At 49.5% G+C, this 20,484-nt stretch overlaps 1 protein-coding gene across 1 annotated transcript in view; it reads right to left on the bottom strand.

The window, feature by feature from the left end:
• Positions 1-15,427, bottom strand: part of TDRD6 (tudor domain containing 6) — a 277,890-nt gene extending 262,463 nt beyond the window's left edge. The window contains exons 1-2 of the mRNA XM_075341613.1: positions 10,564-15,427; positions 8,680-8,757 (exon numbers count right to left, since the gene is read on the bottom strand). Of these exons, the coding sequence (XP_075197728.1) occupies positions 8,680-8,757; positions 10,564-15,223 (4,738 nt within the window). The 5' untranslated portion in view covers positions 15,224-15,427. The remainder of the gene's footprint in view (positions 1-8,679; positions 8,758-10,563) is intronic.
• Between the last annotated feature and the right edge of the window lie 5,057 nt (positions 15,428-20,484).

The raw sequence follows: 20,484 nt of genomic DNA on the forward strand, positions 1-20,484 counted from the left end.
GCTGCTGTAGTCTAGTCATTCTAGGCGAAAATAGCCCAGACTAGCGACCGTACAGTGCTGTGTATAGCATACAAGCATAAATACACATGAACACTTCAGTACGTGCAATACAAGCAGCATAGAAAGCCTGTGCCTTAGCACCCCAGCTTTCCTGCTGCTGATGTGTCGCCATCTAAGAGGGCATATAGCCAAAGATAGCGACCTATGCAGTGTAAGCATAAAAATACAAATGGACAACTGCGGTATTTAGTGGGGTCAGCACTTCAGGTGCCGCTTACCGCCCGCCTATAAGCGGGTGTGTGGTCGCCCTAGTCCTGTGCCTGGTCGCCCAGAGTCCGATCTCTCAGCTCGGACTGCAGGAATGGCTGCCGGCGTCTTCTCCAGCTCGTGTGAGTAGGGGCGGGCCGTGGGCGTGCCCCCAAGTCAGAGCGGGAAACCGGCGTCCCACAGTGTCCAGTGAGAGGGCTGGAGCATGTAAATAAGGCTCCAGCCCTCGGCGCTGCTGATTGTACAGCGTCTCTCCCCTACCCTGATTGACAGGGTGGGGGCGGGAACGAAGCGGAGCTAGGCCGCAAAAGCCGGGGACTGGATTTATAAGCGCCGCCGCCGTAAAAGCGCGGTCGGCGCTAAGTCCCCGGCGCACTACAAGTCCCAGCCACGCCGCCGCTCCCGGAGCGTCCGGCGCGGTAGTTCCCCATACATAAAGTCACTCAGCTAGGCTGCAGTGACTGTAACCCTTTACTGTCCCCGGCGCACTAGCACACCCAGCAAGTCTGGAGTGTGCTGTGCCTGTGTGTACGGGGACACAGAGTACCTGAATGGTGCAGGGCCATGTCCCTGAACGGTACCCAGCTCCGTATCCAGCAGGTTCAATGGGTCTGTGGATGGAGCCCGGCCTCAGGGCTTTGGGGCCGGTAAGATCCCACTTCCTCAGAGCCCCTCAGGGGGATGTGGAAGGAAAAACAGCATGTGGGCTCCAGCCGCCGTACCAGCAATAGGTACCTCAACCTTACAAACCACAAGCGGGGTGAGAAGGGAGCATGCTGGGGGCCCTATATGGGCCCTCTTTTCTTCCATCCGATATAGTCAGCAGCTACTGCTGACTAAACAGTGGAGCTATGCGTGGATGTCTGACCTCCTTCGCACAAAGCAGAAAACTGGTGAGCCAGTGATCCCACTGGGGGTGTATAGCCAGAAGGGGAGGGGCCTTACACTTTTTAGTGTAATGCTTTGTGTGGCCTCCGGAGGCAGTAGCTATACACCCAATCGTCTGGGTCTCCCAATGGAGCGACGAAGAAAATGGAAAATCGGCAGTGGGTGAAGGGGTTAATAGATCGCTGTTGGTCATTCTCTCCACTCCTCATTGATGTGCACTTTGCAGCTCCATTCAATGTGTAGTGTTTGCTGCCAGGGATTGCTGCACATCTCCATCCTTTCGAAAAAGTGTTGATTTGTGCTACTCAGCAGTGGCACTGACGGCAGCAATGTATTGCAAGGAGCTGCGTAGTACCACTTTGTTCATTGTTTACATCCAGCCAATCGGTGTAAGAGTCCACCGGTGTAATGCGAGAGCAGTGCGATTTATCGCATCAGCCGGCAACAAAGGAGATAGGAAGATAAATCCGTCCCTCTCCTCTGCAGCGCCGACCCTCCCCTCCGTAACTGTGGTCTGATTGCACGATCTGACCACAGTTTTATGACATTCAGCTCGAGCTGTGCAAGCGTGAGCCGAGTGTCATGCGAGCAGTCGCATATAAAGCCTGTTTGGCCTCAGCCTAAAGGGACATTAAAGCGGGCTTTACACGCTACAACAAATCTAACGATGTGTCGGCGGGGTCACGTCGTAAGTGACGCACATCCGGCATCGTTAGTGTTGTTGTAGCGTGTGACAGGTGCGATTGCGATTGAACGTAAAACCGTTCATCGCATGCACGTCGTTCATTTCCTTAAAATTGCATGTCGGGTTGTTCAATGTTCCCGAGGCAGCACACATCGCAGTGTGTGACACCCCGGGAATGATGAACAGATATCACCTGCATCCCGCGGCTCCCGCTGGCAATGCGGAAGGAAGGAGGTGGGCGGGATGTTTACGCCCCGCTCATCTCCGCCCCTATTGGCCGGCTGCCGCGTGACGTCGCTGTGACGCCGAACGTCCCTCCCACTCCAGGAAGTGGATGTTCGCCGCCCACATCGAGGTCGTATGGAAGGGTAAGTATGTGTGACGGGAAGAAGGGAATTTTGTTTACTTACCGTAAATTCCTTTTCTTCTAGCTCCAATTGGGAGACCCAGACAGTGGGTGTATAGCTACTGCCCTCTGGAGGCCGCACAAAGAACTACACTCAAAAGTGTAAGGCCCCTCCCCTTCTGGCTATACACCCTCCCGTAGGAGTACAGATTCCTCAGTTTTAGTACCAAAGCAAGAAGGAGGAAAGCCAATAACAGTTTCAAAAACAAATTCAATCCGATAACACGATCGGAGAACTTAAGAAACAACATGAACAACATGTGCACCCGAAAAAACGAAACCCTAAGAACAAATAGGGCGGGTGCTGGGTCTCCCAATTGGAGCTAGAAGAAAAGGAATTTACGGTAAGTAAACAAAATTCCCTTCTTCTTTTTCGCTCCTAATTGGGAGACCCAGACAGTGGGACGTCCAAAAGCAGTCCCTGGGTGGGTAAAAAGATACCACATGAACGGGCTGTCAGACAGCCTCTTCCTACAGGTGGGCCACCGCCGCCTGAAGGACCTGTCTACCTAGGCTGGCATCTGCCGAAGCGTAGGTATGCACTTGATAGTGTTTGGTAAACGTGTGCAGACTCGACCAGGTAGCCGCCTGGCACACTTGCTGAGCCGTAGCCTGATGCCGTAATGCCCAGGACGCACCCACGGCTCTGGTAGAATGGGCCTTCAGTCCAGATGGAATCGGAAGCCCAGCAGAACGGTATGTGTGAAGAATTGGTTCCTTGATCCACCGCGCCAGGGTGGATTTGGAAGCTTGCGATCCCTTATGCTGACCAGCGACTAGGACAAAGAGCGCATCCGAACGGCGTAGAGCCGCCGTGCGAGAAATGTAAATCCTGAGTGCTCTCACCAGGTCCAACAGATGTAAACCCTTTTCAAATTGGTGAACTGGATGCGGACACAAAGATGGTAAGGTGATATCCTGATTGAGATGAAAGGAAGAAACCACCTTGGGAGAAAACTCTGGAATTGGACGCAGTACTACCTTGTCTTGGTGAAACACCAGGAAGGGAGATTTGCAAGATAACGCCGCTAGCTCGGACACTCTTCGAAGAGACGTGACCGCCACAAGAAAAACTACCTTTTGTGAAAGCCGAGAAAGGGGAACCTCTTTCAAAGGCTCGAAAGGCGGTTTCTGGAGAGCAATGAGAACCTTGTTCAGATCCCAGGGTTCCAATGGCCGTCTGTAAGGAGGAACGATATGACAAACTCCTTGGAGAAACGTGCGTACTTTAGAAAGCTGTGCCAAGCGCTTCTGAAAGAATACGGATAGCGCGGAGACTTGACCCTTAAGAGAGCTAAGCGACAAACCTTTTTCCAACCCAGACTGCAGGAAGGAAAGAAAAATTGGCAATGCAAATGGCCAGGGAGAAAACCCTTGAGCCAAGCACCACGCTAAGAATATCTTCCACGTTCTGTGATAGATCTTAGCTGAGGATGGTTTTCTAGCCTGTCTCATTGTGGCAACAACCTTCTGAGATAAACCTGAGGCCGCTAGGATCCAGGACTCAATGGCCACACAGTCAGGTTCAGGGCCGCAGAATTCAGATGGAAAAACGGCCCTTGAGACAGCAAATCTGGACGGTCTGGTAGTGTCCACGGTTGGCCTACCGTGAGATGCCACAGATTCGGGTACCACGACCTTCTTGGCCAATCTGGAGCGACGAGTATGGCTCGATGGCAGTCGGACCTGATTTTCCGGAGAACTCTGGGTAACAATGCTAGAGGTGGGAACACATAGGGGAGTCGGAATTGCGACCAATCCTGAACCAAGGCGTCTGCCGCCAGTGCTCGGTGATCGTGAGACCGTGCCATGAAAACTGGGACCTTGTTGTTGTGCCGTGACGCCATCAGATCGACGTCCGGCGTCCCCCAGCGGCAACAGATCTGCTGAAACACGTCCGGGTGAAGTGACCATTCTCCTGCGTCCATGCCCTGGCGACTGAGAAAGTCTGCTTCCCAGTTTTCCACGCCTGGGATGTGAACTGCGGATATGGTGGACGCTCTGCTTTCCACCCACGTCAAAATCCGTTGGACTTCTTGAAAAGCTTGGCGACTGCGTGTTCCCCCTTGGTGGTTGATGTAAGCCACCGCCGTAGAATTGTCCGACTGAATCCGAATCTGCTTGCCTTCCAGCCATTGTTGGAAGGCTCGCAGGGCAAGATAGATTGCTCTGATTTCCAGAACATTGATCTGCAGGGTGGACTCTTCCAGAGTCCACATCCCCTGAGCCCTGTGGTGGAGATACACCGCTCCCCACCCTGATAGGCTCGCATCCGTCGTGACCAGTGCCCAGGACGGGGGAAGGAACGACTTTCCCTGTGACAATGAGGTGGGGAGAAGCCACCAACGGAGAGAGTCCTTGGCAGTCTGAGAGAGGGAGACAGTCCTGTCGAGGGACGTCGATTTCCCGTCCCATTGGCGTAGAATGTCCCATTGTAGAGGGCGCAGATGAAACTGCGCGAACGGGACTGCCTCCATTGCTGCTACCATCTTTCCTAGGAAATGCATGAGGCGCCTCAGTGAGTGCGACTGGCTCTGAAGGAGAGATTGCACTCCAGTCCGTAGCGAGCACTGCTTGTCCAGTGGAAGCTTCACTATCGCTGAGAGAGTATGAAACTCCATGCCAAGATAAGTCAGAGATTGGGTCGGGGTTAGATGAGACTTTGGAAAGTTGATAATCCACCCGAAACTCTGGAGAGTGTCTAGTGCCACCTTCAGACTGTGTTGGCATGCCTCTTGAGAGGGTGCCTTTATAAGCAGGTCGTCTAGATACGGGATGACCGAGTGACCCTGCGAGTGCAGAACAGCTACTACTGCTGCCATGACCTTGGTGAAGACCCGGGGGGCTGTTGCCAGACCGAAAGGTAACGCTACGAACTGTAGGTGTTCGTCGTGTATGACGAAGCGTAGGAAACGCTGATGCTCTGGTGCGATCGGCACGTGGAGATACGCATCCTTGATATCTATTGATGCTAGAAAATCTCCTTGAGACATTGAGGCTATGACGGAGCGTAGGGATTCCATCCGGAACCTCCTGACTTTTACGTGTCTGTTGAGCAACTTTAGATCCAGGACGGGCCGATACGATCCGTCCTTTTTTGGGACCACAAACAGATTGGAGTAAAAACCGTGACCTTGTTCCTGAAGCGGGACGGAGGTCACCACTCCTTCCGCCTTTAGAGCGGCCACCGCCTGCAACAGAGCATCGGCTCGGTCTGGTGGTGGAGAAGTTCTGAAGAGACGAGTTGGCGGACGAGAACTGAACTCTATCCTGTACCCGTGAGACAGAATATCCCTCACCCAACGGTCTTTGACGTGTGACAGCCAGATGTCGCCAAAGTGGGAAAGCCTCCCACCGACCGCGGGTGTGGGAATCGGAGACCGCAAGTCAGGAGGACGCCGTCTTGGCAACGGTTCCTCCGGCTGTCCTTTTTGGGCGTGACTGAGACCTCCAAGAATCTGAGCGTCTCTGGTCCTTTTGAGTCTTTTTTGACGAGGCGAATTGGGACCTGCCCGGTCCTCGAAAGGACCGATAACCAGACTGACCCTTCCTTTGTTGGGGTTTGTTTTGTCTGTGTTGCGGTAAGGATGAGTCCTTACCCTTGGAGTGTTTGATGATTTCATCCAAACGCTCTCCAAACAATCGGTCACGAGAAAAAGGCAAATTGGTTAAGCACTTCTTGGAATGAGAATCTGCTTTCCAATGTCTCAACCACAGGGCCCTACGCAAAACAACGGAGTTGGCTGACGCCACTGCCGTGCGGCTTGTAGCGTCAAGAACAGCATTAATCGCGTACGACGCGAATGCCGCCATTTGCGAGGTCAATGGTGCTACCTGCGGGGCACATGTACGTGTGACGGAGTCAACTCGCGCAAGCCCGGCTGAGATAGCTTGGAGTGCCCATACGGCCGCAAAAGAAGGCGCTAATGACGCTCCAATCGCTTCATAGATGGATTTCAGCCAGAGCTCCATCTGCCTGTCAGTGGCATCTTTAAGTGCCGCTCCATCTTCAACTGCAACCAAGGATCTAGCTGCAAGCCTGGAAATTGGAGGATCCACTTTTGGACACTGGGTCCAACCCTTGACCACCTCAGGGGGAAAAGGATAGCGTGTATCTTTAAGCCGTTTAGGAAAACGCCTTTCAGGATAAGCGTGGGGTTTCTGGATTGCGTCTCTAAAGTCAGCGTGGTCCAGAAAAGTGCTTAAAGTACGCTTAGGGTATCTGAAATGGATTCTCTCGTACTGCGAAGCTGACTCCTCCACAAGAGGAGCTGGTGGGGAAATATTTAACATCTTATTGATGTTAAATATAAGATCATTAACTATGGCGTCACCATCTGGTGTATCTAGATTGAGTGCGGTCCCAGGATCAGAATCCTGATCAGTTACGTCCGCCTCATCACCCATAGATTCATCTCGCTGGGATTCTGACCATTGAGATGAATGTGAAGGCCCGTCATAGCGAGCCCGCTTAGGCTGCCCGGGGCCATCGTCCGAGTCAAAGTCTTCACCCTGAGGTGTGTATGCCCGTCCCGGAGCTTGGAGCTGAGGGGGACCAGGGGGCAATGATTGCACAGTGTCCGTGGCCTGAAGTACAGGCCTAGCTCGCAATGTGTCCAGAATTTGTGACATAGTGAGAGACATTCTGTCAGCAAAAGCTGCAAACTCAGTTCCTGTCACCTGGACAGCATTCACAGGTGGTACACCCTGGGTCACGTCCAGCAGAGGTCCCGACTGTGCAAGCGCCGCAGGGGCCGAGCACTGCACACAATGGGGGTCCGTGGAGCCTGCTGGTAGAAAAGTCCCACAAGCGGTGCAGGAAGCATATAATGTCTGTGCCTTGGCACCCTTGCGTTTTACGGACGACATGTTGCTGGCTCTCTGCAATGTGAGAGAGTCTATAGCCAAAGGGCGCCCAGCGCTATGCAATACAAAGTATTTGTATAAACAAAATACCAAGAATAATACTGGCACAAGAGGGGGCTTACCGCCCGCTGAATAGCGGGTAAGAGGCTGCAGATTCCCTGTCTGGGTCTCCCCGGCTCCCCTCTGCAGCTCAGCGTGTCAGCAGGAATGGCTGCCGGCGTCTGTGGAGAGGGGCGGTCCGTGGGAGGTCCCAAACAAAAGTGCGGGAACAGTGTCCCCTCTGTGCCGATTGTGAGGGCTGGAGTATGTAAAAACGACTCCAGCCCTCAGCGCTGATGCACTGGCCAGCGTCCCGCCCCTCTCCTGACTGGCAGGTCTGGGGGCGGGAACGAACGGAAGCAGGCCGCAAAAGCCGGGGACTCGAGTTATCAGCGCGGCCGCCGTAAAAGCGCGGGCCGCGCTGAAGTCCCCGGCGCACCACAAGTGTCAGCCGCGCCGCAGTCCCAGCGGCCGGCATGATCGTTCCTAGACGTGGCCAGCGTCCCGCCCCTCTCCTGACTGGCAGGTCCGGGGGCGGGAACGAACGGAAGCAGGCCGCAAAAGCCGGGGACTCGAGTTATCAGCGCGGCCGCCGTAAAAGCGCGGGCCGCGCTGAAGTCCCCGGCGCACCACAAGTGCCAGCCGCGCCGCAGTCCCAGCGGCCGGCGCGACCGTTTCCCACTAGTGTGCCTGCTTCAGCGAAGCTGAATGAGGCCTGGCACAAGCGCCGTAGCGCTGATGTCCCCCGGCGCACTACAACACCCAGCAAGCTGCGGTGTGAGCGCCTGCACGGGGACACAGAGTACCTTGAGGATGCAGGGCCATGTCCCTGATGTACTCCGCTCCATCCAGCATCTTCTCCAGGGGCTGTAGATGGAGCACGGTCTCAGTGCCTGGAGACCGGTAAATCCCACTTCACCCAGAGCCCTGTAAAAAGGGATGGGGAAGGAATCAGCATGTGGGCTCCTGCCGCCGTACCCGCAATGGGTACCTCAACCTTACAAACACCTCCGACATACAGTGGGGTGAGAAGGGAGCATGCTGGGGACACTATATGTGTCCTCTTTTCTTCCATCCGACATAGTCAGCAGCTGCTGCTGACTAAAAACAATGGAGCTATGCGTGCGTGTCTGACCTCCTTGCGCACAAAGCTAAAACTGAGGAATCTGTACTCCTACGGGAGGGTGTATAGCCAGAAGGGGAGGGGCCTTACACTTTTGAGTGTAGTTCTTTGTGCGGCCTCCAGAGGGCAGTAGCTATACACCCACTGTCTGGGTCTCCCAATTAGGAGCGAAAAAGAAATAATCGTTTGTGCGACACGGTCAACAAATTGAACGTGCCACACATACGATGGGGGCGTGTCACATTGCATACGATTTCATATGTGATATCGTAAGGTCTAAAGCAGCCATAAGTGACAGATATTGGACCGTTGCCTATCCAGAGAAACCTCTTATGGTAAGTCTGTAATGATGTACAGTGGTATATTTAAAATATATATTACACACACACTGTAAAAGTACATTACCAAAGTCCTGACTGTCCATCTGCGCTATATGAGCTTCATCCAAACCTTCATGTTCTTCAGAACTTAAGTCCATGATGTCTGGTGTGAAAAATAAAAGTATAATCAATATAACGCAAGTAGGATGGAATAAAGAAATAAATGTTCTATGTAATGCAATCACTAAACCTAAAAAAAATAAAACAAATTATACACACACACTATATATTTATATATACATATATATGCACACACACACATTATATATATATATATATATATATATGTACTGTATGTGTGTGTGTATATATAATATATATATATATATTATATATACACACACATACAGTACATATATATATATATATATTACACACACATATACATACACACACACACACACACACGCGCGCTTCTTGACTGGAGTGCTTGTGAGCAGCTATTTCTTTCTGGTTTTCAAATCAATATCTCCGTTGGCAAAAGCTAGACAGCTTCTCCCCAAAGCTGAACTGGCTGATAACAGAATATATGAGTAACAGATGCCCTGAAGTCTGATCAGACAAACTTTGATAACCCAACCAAATCCAAAAGCACAGAACAGTGCTTGGCCACCTTCAGCAATTCCTTTTAAGAATGAATGGAGAAGAGGTTTGCATAACAGACCTCCAGTCCAGTCGTCCACTCTTGTAAGGCCCTGTGCGCACTGGAAAACGGAATTTTCTTAAGAAAATGTTGTTCACATTACCGGCCGTGGGAAATGCCCTGTGGGTACCTCTGCTGTCTCGTTGCGAGGCTGCATTCAGTGCTGTGTGTCAGTCACGGCTGGATGCAAGCATCGGAGGACGTGGATTACGCCGGAGCTGTCTGTTTCGGGGGGGGGGGGGGTTAATAACGGGGTGAAACAGGGGCTTTTTTGTCTTTTATTTAAAATAAAAGGATTTCTCGGTGTGTGTGTTTTTTCACTTTACTTACGGATTGATCATGTCAGCTGTCACATAGACGCTGCCATGATCAAGCCTGGACTTAAATGGCAGCGATCCGCTGCCATTTAACTCGTTATTACCTGGATTGCCACCGCATCACGGCATCTGGAAGAGCCGGGGACACTCCGGGACTGCCGCATAATGGATGCGACAGTCCCGGGGCAGCTGTGGGCTGATATTCTCGGCTCCGGGAGGTGGGGGGACATTAACCCTCCCCAGCCTGAGAATACCGGGCCGCCGCTGTGTTCTTACCCGGCTGGAAGGTAAAAATACAGCGGAGCCCACGTGTTTTTTTTTTTTTCTATATGTTCGTTTGATTTGTATGTGTATTCTATATGTCTGTGTGTGAGTGCGATATGTTTGTGTTCTATATGTGTGTCTGTGATGTGTGTTTACTCTCTGCTCCGCTTCCTCTTCCTGTCATAATGACATCACTTCCCTGCAAACCGCAGGCAGCGATGAACATTATGTCCCGAAACCGCGAAATACCGGAGGGAATAACGCAGGAAAACGCAATGAACCGCACAGAATTTGCTGCCTGCGTTATTCCCTGCGGGATTTCACGATTACATTGCAGTCAATGGAGAGAAATCCCGCAGTGACGTGTGGAAAAGAAGTGACATGCAATTGGTTTTGCTGCGGAAATCCCACAGCAAAACATGCAGCTGTCAAAATCCGCATAGTGCGCACAGCATTATTTTTTCCAATAGGTTTTGCTTTTGAATCACTGCAGAGATCTTATGAACATAACATGCAGCGAAACATGTAGAAAAACCGCAGGAAATCAGCGGCAAAAACCGGCAAGTGTGCACAGGGCCTAAGCCGGGATCAGTGGGTATGCTCAAAAAAAAAAAATCTACAAGGAAAAAGAAGCCTAGAACGCAAGTTAGTATTAGTCTGCAAGAGCTGAATCAAATCATCTCACCTTTAAAATCATCTGTCTCACTTTCTTGCTCTTCGCCTTGATCCGGGTAGACGTCATCTCCTGTCACATCCTTCTGTAGGGGGCGGTCTTCTCCAGCAAGACTTCTATGAAGCTGATCGGTTTTCATTACATCTACGGAGCTCAAGTCGTCCGGTTCCAGGTCCATACTCTGAACGCCTTGCCAAAAGTTTTTCATCTCTTCGTTAATATTTACGTCTTTATAGTCAATGGTTACAATTGCCATCGGTATCTGGCACCATGCGCTTTCTTGTACTTCAAGAACTGTTAAGTCCAGCGCGTCTTCGGTAAACCTTTCGTAAAAATATTGTTTTCCTTCCGAAAGCCAGGTTCCATCTTTCGTATCAAAGTTAGCCAAGCAGCACGAGAACGCTTGGGGAGGAAAGTTTACCAAGGATGCAGGAAGTTGCCGGATTTGGTCTCGTCTCACCGAGTCTTCGTTACCGTAGTCGATAAACCTGACGGTCACCAGAACTGCGTCCATTTTGGTAACGAGAGCCCTGTACCAGTGGTTATCGTCACTAAACAGGACATTGCAAGGGCTGCCGATTTTAAGGGCTCCAATAAACTCGTCATTCTTGGCACACCGTTCTCCAGCCTCATGGACTTGTGATGCTAAAGAGTTTATATCCGCCTCCGACAGCTGACACCAAAAACAGTCGGGGCTATATGCAGTACTAATGTACACTTTTACGGCTACTCCAAGTGGTGGCAAATTCCAAGGAAAAGACTGAACAGACGTTTCCTCCTCCCTTGCGATCTCCATGACCATTCTGTTCACTTCCTCTACGTTTTTCTCCTCTTCGTTCAGCAGGTCATTAATACAACCCAACTCGTCTTTAAGAATAACCTCCCACTTCAGACCATCTTGTTTCACAAACTCACAATCTAGAAGAACGTCGCTCGTTCTTTTAGAAAACTCAGCCAGCATCTCCTCCAGGTTGGGTGCGGACGATGCCTTCTCAGACTTATTTAACGAGCAGCGAATGCTCATTATGGGAATGGAAAGACACTTCTGTGGGAGTCTGTAGTTCTTACAGTTGGAGATGACGGTAACATTTCCATAGTCGATGTACTGTATGGATAATCCTTCCTTGGACGTTCCTTTCACCATTCCCCGATAATACAGTCCATCCTCGGGAAAATAAGCACAAATAACGTTTCCCACTCTCACGTCTTCATCGCGGAGATCCTCAGATGAACTCATCTTGCTGTTCAAAATGTCCGACATCTCATCCAACCTTTTGTCTTCAGCAACCTGGACATAAAAGTCAAAAATAGAGTTGGTCTGGGAAACGTACACATGCTCCTTCATTCCTGGAAATATTTTTCTCACGGGAATATCAGTTAACATCACCACTGGCAGTTTTGGTTGAGATTTGTGTTCAGATGCAATTGCTGAGGCCTGACTTTGTGAAGCGGTCTTGTTTCCACATTGTTTGCTGTCTCGCCCTTGAGAAGAACCGCTGGATGAAAGTTTGGAGAAGCCTTCTGTCTTTTTTTGTGAACTGAAGTCATTACGCCGTGAATTATCTTTGTTTTCCCCTTTATTTTGAAAGGTCGGATTCTGTTGTGAACTAAAGTCATTACGCCGTGAATTATCTTTATTTTCCACTTTATTTTGAAAGGTTGGATTCTGTCTGTAACGTGGTGGTTCTGGTTCTTGACGCATCGCCGAATGGCTATGGAAATTGGATTCTCTGTTTTTAAGAGTTTTACCAACGGAGAAAGAAGTTGTTCTTTCTTGGTTACTTGCGTTATCAGGAATTTTTGTGAAATGATCCTGCTTGAAGGCCCTGGGCTGGTCAGGTGCCAGGTGATCGGACTTTTCTTTTGGAACCTTCAAACCCAATTTACTTTTGATAACGGCATTAATTTGACAGTCTCCGTCATAAAGTTCTACTGATAACGTTCCATGTGAGTCTTTGGAAACAACTTGAGCCCTCAAAGATTTATGCAAAGCGATATCTTTAAACCAGGAAACAATTTCTGCAGGAACCTTGGGTGGGATATCGATCAAGGAACATTTTATTGCCTGCATTGGCATCAGTAAAAGGTCACATTCAGTAGATGGAATCGGTAACATTAATTGATTTGAAACGTTTTCAGTGTTTCCAAAGTCGACAAAGAATATTTGGTTGACTTCATCTTTCGATAGGATAAGACCGCGATACCACCGGCGGTCACTGGATTTCGCCAGGCACAGAGCTCCAGTGATGGAGGGCAATTTTTTCTTTTGTGATTTTTCTATAAACTTCGTGATATTCGATGAAATCTGTTTTAAGGCACTGCCGCTTCTAATTAGTTGCACGTAAAACATTAAGGAAGAGTCAACATGCTTGATGAAGATCTCCTCGTCGTTGCCATACTTAATCCCGTGCATTGTATAGTAGTAGGAGAGAAGCTGTACAGATGGTGCCAGGCTTGTGTGATGAAGAGGTGTTGCAGAACCACTTTTTACTAAGGTATCGGAAGCACTGGAAAACGGGGTTGTCAGATCAACAATATGAAATAGCTCATTATCCATGTAGGCAGTTGCGTAAACTAAACAGTGGAATTCGGTCCCCTTGGAGCTATTCTGAACAAAATCCTTAAAAACCTCAATGGCTTTATCATCCCAAACAAAAGGATTATTTCCTGTAGGGCTAATGATGTTATAGACACTACACCTAAAAGCCTGAGCCTTTAATTGGAAAAATTCGCTGTTTAAGGCACGGAGATTTTCAACGGGCACAATTTCTCGTTTTCCATAGTCCACAAATAAGACTTCAACGGTAGAGGCTTGTAACATGTCTACCAGATCCTCAGTGATCATCGCTCTGTACCATATTCTATTATGCGCACTTTTTGCCAGACAAGCAAGCGAATCATCGATATATGGGCAATTTGTCGACACACAATGGTTCTGTAGAACGCTCATCAAATTTTGAAGGTCTTGTTTGGAGGCGGCATCCTGGCACCAAAAATATCCAGGGTGGTCAATGTTTGACACCACGATCTTGATGGTAGTGCCAGGCTCAAATAACTGTTCTTCAAAGGGAGAAAAGAGAAGACTCTCTGAGTTTTCATCATAGAGGTCAGCAGGAGCGATCTTCTGGACCTTAACAGATGGATTTAAATCACTCTTAACCGACTCAACATGAGCAACTTTGCTGCTGGTATGGCTGTGTACAGAATCAATTTCCTCGAACCGAGCAAGTCCTTCATTTGCAAGTATTTTTCCAATGCTAGTCTCTTGAATCCTGGATTGGTCCAGGATCTCTATAGTATACTCGTCTGCATCTTTCGACATCACGTAAATGACTAGCTTTTTATCTGAGACTGCTACTTTAAAGGCTATGATTGCTTCCTGACTCCAGGCGTTTTCTAGAGGGTACGTGTCGGCAAGACAGCATTTATTAGCCAGTGCAGGAAGTTTAGAGAATCCTGTGGGCAGTTCCTTGATGTTGTACCAGTCCATGGTCTCCAATATCCCATTATCCAAAAAGAAAACCTTCACTTGCTTCTTATCCACTGATATAACTTCGGCCCGGTAGTATAAATCATGATACCGAGCGCAGCACAGTTGTCCTGGTTTCGGCTCAGTTATGATACCTTCCAATTTTGAGGCTTGGGAATACAGCGTTGTCATCCCTGTGATCATTTCCTTATGTTTGTCAGCAAATTTTTCAATTCGAACCCAAAAATTAGAAGGGTCGATGATGGATTCCACCACTGCGTCTTCAAACTTGTCTGTCTTAAGTTCCACTGGAGGATATCTGAGGTTATAGGGAGCTTGTTGAGGTTTTTTCACAGGAATTTTTGTGATACTTTCGGGTGGTGGCTCCATCATTTTAACAGGGCAGGTTCTAGGGATCTTTAACTTCATCCCAACTAAGCCATTGAAGTTCATGCCATCTTCAGCAAACAGGTTGACCACATAGAAATGTTCGTAGGAATTGTAGCACTCGATCTTGGCAACAACGTGCTTTTGGAGCAATAAAGCACGGAGATCAGCTACAAACATCGGGTCCCAGCCAAAGTCGTTATTGGAAATGCCACCCATGGTGCAAGGGATCGTGTACACAGGCAAACGGAAGAATTCGGAGGCAAGGTTTCGCAGTCGCGTCACGGCTAGGACTTCTTTTTTACCAGAGTCGACATGGATGACCACAGCTTGGTGTTTCTCTGGGAAGAACTCCTGCAGCAACGAGCGGTGCCACTGGTCATCTTCGCCGTAAGACGCACACGGCTGCCCCAAGGCTAAAGACAATCTTAATGGCTGGTCTCCACAGCTTTGCTGATGGACTTCGTAATATTGGTGCATGGCGTCCGAGAGGCGCTGGATTTCGTGAGACATGCACCGAAGCTGGCAAAAAATGTGATGTGGGTCCAATACCTGGGTCACCAGCATCGGCTCGGTCACCCCGATCTGAAGACGTGGGTAGAAGTATTCCATGGTCGCCATACTATAGGGCTGGCGTGGATTAGCAGCCGGTGGAGTGGACGTGGCACCTTCAGGCCGTGGAAACAGCAGATTTTCACCAGAGGCCATATTGATTGTGGCAGGAGAGGGGTTTTCGTTACTTCTATTGGCCAGTCCCATGTTAGCAGCCATATTCCTGGCAGACAGGGGGTATCTGAGGGGCTGTATGCCGGCCATAGCCCAGGTCTTGAAGATATCTGCCAGGCCTGGAGGCTTCTAGCAGCTTCACGCTGCCTGAGGGAAGAAAACAGGAGAGCCGGGAAGTTCTGCACGTATAGTGCAGCAGAGGAGGGACAATGGCGATCTGGGGCTTCCTTTTACCGTGACCAGACCGATCCTCCGACGCCGGCGGCCTCTGAATCTCTCACACACCGCGCGAGCTCCCGACAAACGCGCGCTCTGAAGAAGCCCCGCCCCCTGGCGTGTGCTGCGCAACAGTAAGCGAGGGCCGCTCAGAGAGATGACGTCACAACGCGCCGACCGCGCTCACAGAAGTGAGGGCAACGGTGTGGGCAAAGTACGGGCTTGTGCGGGGAAGCCAGTCCCAGCGCATCCTATGTATGCGATCAGACTGTACAAAGTAAGTCCAGCCGCTGACGCACATACTTTATACAGGCCGCAAATGAAGACAATTGTGTCGTCCATAGCGACCAATCACAGCACGGCTTATATCTTGTTAAAAGCTGCGCTCTGATTGGTTGCTATGGACATTTGCCAGTAACTGACCCTAGTGACCAGGGCCTAGTTGAGGATTATTCTGCCTAGATTACCACTTCCCCAGCTCAGATGCTGACAGCTCCATACAGCCGGCACCCTCTAATACTGGGCTCACAGCCAGCTCTGATCACAGCAGTTTAACCTCTTACATGCTGCTGTCAATCCTGACTGCAGCATGGAAGAGGTTGACAATGAGGGAGGTGTCCATTGTGACAGCCATTATGATTACTGTGTGCCATCTTCATTGTCTCAGCAGCAGATTGAAGGCCCTGACGACTGCCATGTTTGTAGAACTACAAAGCCCAGCCTGTAGGCTTCATAAGAGATAAGGGGGCGGGCTGTATTTCGTCTGTAATCCCCCCTCCTGCCGCTGTTCGCCGTCCCCCAGTGTTCATTTACATAGATGAGGCCGCCCTCATCGTTCGCAGTGCTACGGGAGTCTCGCGTATGCGCAGTGGCACTATTGCGGTACTGAGCACTGTTTTCAAAAAAGGTAAACGGGGATGATAAAAATAAGCAATGGCCAGCGCAAGTGCATAACGGTAGAGGCATAGGTAAAAGTGTGGGCATGAGATTATGGACAAGTACTTGGATGACACTGGTGATGACATTCACAGCGCTGCCCATAATCTCGCGCCTGCGCAATAACATCACCGGCGCTCATGTTTTGAAAACAGTGCTCAGTCCCGCGATAGTGCCACTGCGCATGCTCGAGACTTCCGGAGCACTGCGGAAGATGAGGGCGGCCTCATCTATGTAAATGAACACTGGGGGACGGCGAACAGCGAAAGGAGGGGGGATAACAGACGAAATGCAGCCCGCTACGGGGCCAACAAACCTTATTACCATAGCAAAAGCTAATATTTTATAAAGTTGTTATTTAGGTCTGAAAGGGGGGCAGTAGCAAGAGGAACCTTTATAGAATGCAGCCCAGGAGCTGCAGAAGGGGATTCTTTTAGTTTAATAGCGAAAATTCTGGTGACAGGTTCCCTTTAAATCAATGGAGCTGTGAACTACAGGTTATTAATAGCAGCTGTGAGTGGTTGCTATAGGAACAAAGGAAATTGTTAGTATAAGAAGCTTATGTGTGAGGTAATATGATATCGGTAGAGACAGACAGAGACACACAGACACACACAGAGACAGACAGACAGGCATAGGCAGAGAAAGAGGCACACAGGGAAAGAGACAGAGACAAACGGAGACAGATAGGGAAAAAAAAGCCAGACAGACAGAAAGAGACAGACAGAAAGACACATGAAGACAGAGACAGACAGACAGCGGTAGACAGGTAAAGAGACAAACAGAGGCACACAGGGAAAGAGACAGTTAAAGAGACAGAGACATGGAAAAAGACAGACAAGGAAAAAGAGAAGGAAAAAGACAACGAAAGAGACAGAGAAGGAAAAAAGACAAGGAAATAGGCAGAGACGGAAAGAGACAGACGAGGAAAGACAGACGGGGAGAGAAACAGATGGGGAAAGAGACAGACAGACAGAGAGACAGACAGAGATTGGGAGAGAGACAGTTACTATCCCGGGCGACGCCTGGGTACTACAGTCAGTATATATTTAGTATATATATATATATATATATATACACACACACACACACAGAGTACAGACCAAAAGTTTGGACCCACCTTCTCATCCAAAGAGTTTTCTTTATTTTCATGACTCTGAAAATTGTAGATTCACATTGAAGGCATCAAAACTATGAATGAACACATGTGGAATGAAATACTTAACAAAAAAGTGTGAAACAACTAAAAATACGTCTTATATTCTAGGTTCTTCAAAGTAGCCACCTTTTGCTTTGATTACTGCTTTGCACACTCTTGGCATTCTCTTGATGAGCTTCAAGAGGTAATCACCGGAAATGGTCTTCCAACAGTCTTGAAGGAGTTCCCAGAGATGCTTAGCACTTGTTGGCCCTTTTGCCTTCACTCTGCGGTCCAGCTCACCCCAAACCATCTCGATTGGGTTCAGGTCTGATGACTGTGGAGGCCAGGTCATCTGGCGTAGCACCCCATCACTCTCCTTCTTAGTCAAGTAGCCCTTACACAGCCTGGAGGTGTTTATGGGGTCATTGTCCTGTTGAAAAATAAATGATGTTACAACTAAACGCAATCCGGATGGAATAGCATGCCGCTGAAAGATGCTGTGGTAGCCATGCTGGTTCAGTATGCCTTCAATTTTGAATAAATCCGCAACAGTGTCACCAGCAAAGCACCCCCACACCCCTTCCTCCATGCTTCACGGTGGGAACCAGGCATGTAGAGTCCATCCGTTTACCTTTTCTGCAATGCACAAAGACACGGTGGTTGGATCCAAAGATCTCAAATTTGGACTCATCAGACCGAAGCACAGATTTCCACTGGTCTAATGTCCATTCCTTGTGTTCTTTAGCCCAAACAAGTCTCTTCTGCTTGTTGCCTGTCCTTAGCACTGGTTTCCCAGCAGCTATTTTACCATGAAGGCCTGCTGCACAAAGTCTCCTCTTAACACTTGTTCTAGAGATGTGTCTGCTGCTAGAACTATGTGTGGCATTGACCTCATCTCTAATCTGAGCTGCTGTTAACCTGCGATTTCTGAGGCTGGTGACTCGGATAAACTTATCCTCTGCAGTAGAGGTGACTCTTGGTCTTCCTTTCCTGGGGCAGTCATCATGGGAGCTAGTTTCTTTGTAGTGTTTCATGGTTTTTGCCACTGCACTTGGGGACACTTTCAAAGTTTTCCCAATTTTTCGGACTGACTTAATTTCTTAAAGTAATGATGGCCACTCGTTTTTCTTTACTTAAAGTTTGTATTATGGCAAGAAAAAAGCAGCTAACAGTCTATTCAGTAGGACTATCAGCTGTGTATCCACCAGACTTCTGCACAACACAACTGATGGTCCCAACCCCATTTATAAGGCAAGAAATCCCACTTATTAAACCTGACAGGGCACACGTGTGAAGTGAAAACCATTTCTGGTGACTACCTCTTGAAGCTCATCAAGAGAATGCCAAGAGTGTGCAAAGCAGTAATCAACGCAAAAGGAGGCTACTTTGAAGAACCTAGAATATAAGACATATTTTCAGTTGTTTCACACTTTTTTGTTAAGTATTTCATTCCACATGTGTTAATTCATAGTTTTGATGCGTTCAATGTGAATCTACAATTTTCAGAGTCAAGAATATACATATATATATATATATAGCTAATGAAATCTCCCCACCACTTCTTTCCAAGAACGTAGACATTGCCGCGTGCGTAAGTCTCCTAATATATCATAATATGTATCCTTTATAGTTACTGCCAAAAAGGAAAGAAAAAGATGGCAGAATCGCTCTTTTTTTTGTAGTTTTTGTTCACGTTGCTTTCCAACTAATAATTAATAATAATTTTATTCATTTATATAGCGCTATTAATTCCACAGCGCTTTACATACATTGGCAACACTGTCCCTATTGGGGCTCACAATCTAGAGTCCCTATCAGTATGTCTTTGGAGTGTGGGAGGAAACCGGACAACATGGAGGAAACCCACGCAAACACGGGAAGAACATACAAACTCCTTGCAGATGGTGTCCTTGGTGGGATTTGAACCCAGGACTCCAGTGCTGCAAGACTGTAGTGCTAACCACTGAGCCACCACAAGACTGAAGTGCTAATTTCGCGGGCGGAGGAGGGGACGCTGCGCTCTCCCACTGCTCGGGTCCGGCTGCCGCTGCTGCTGCGGCCGCTGCTGCTGCTCGGTGGTGGCTCGAGCGGTGGACCGGATCCCGGGGACTCGAGCGGCGCTCCTCGCCCGTGAGTGAAAAGTGGATGATTGGTTGTGGGGGTTTTGATAATGGATATTGTCCGTGACGCCACCCATGGTTGTGGTGATTTTGGTGACACCACCGCTGCTCTGGACGGGGATCCCGGGAGCGGTGACTGTGAGCAGCTTGGTTGTTAGTTCTCCCCTCCGTGGGTAGGGGGTTGGTTGTCCCGGAGCCCGGTGATGGGGTAGGGATGGATGGCAGGCAGGTTACGGGGCCTGGAGAGGTGCAGGGTCGCGGGGGCAGCACTGTGCCGCACGGCACGGTGGTACTCACTCAGCCCAATGATGAAGACACAGTTCTCGGTAAAACACACGGCTGGGTGGACGGGTCCCACAGACGGCTGCGGTGTTGTTGCTCCCGGCAGGTTGGTGGTGACTGCCTTTCCCTGCACCTAAGATGTCTGTACGGTTCCAATGGGTTCCCACCGGTAACCCGCTCCCCGGCTTGGATATGGGCTGGAGGAGCCCCTTTTGCCCGCATGCGCTGGCCCTGAGAAACGGTTGCCTTGGCGGTGGCGGTGTCTCTCTCACTCGGTTGGACGGTTGCCTTCTGTCGGGACTTGACTGTTTGGAAACCCAGGAGGTCCCCTTCATTAACGGATTCGGCAAATTCACGGCGACTCCTAGCCTTGCCGGGGTCCGAAAAGCCCCTGCCAGATGGTGCTGGCTTCTCTTTGTGTACCGGTCCGGTACCGCCGGGCCACCGCCCGTCCACGGTCCTTACGGTAGACTCCAATCGGCCACTCCTGCAGACGGTCACCACCGTCTGCCAACCTTGCTGATCTGTCCAGGCCACACACCCGGACCAACTTCAGGCTGCTCTACTACCACTTTCCTTCCTCTCGCTTTCACTTCTCGACTCTATCTCACTCCTCTCCAAAACAAATCTGCCTGGTTTTCCCGCCTCCATGACTG

This window comes from Anomaloglossus baeobatrachus, chromosome 3, assembly GCF_048569485.1.
Source record: "Anomaloglossus baeobatrachus isolate aAnoBae1 chromosome 3, aAnoBae1.hap1, whole genome shotgun sequence".
Taxonomy (NCBI): Eukaryota; Metazoa; Chordata; class Amphibia; order Anura; family Aromobatidae; genus Anomaloglossus; species Anomaloglossus baeobatrachus.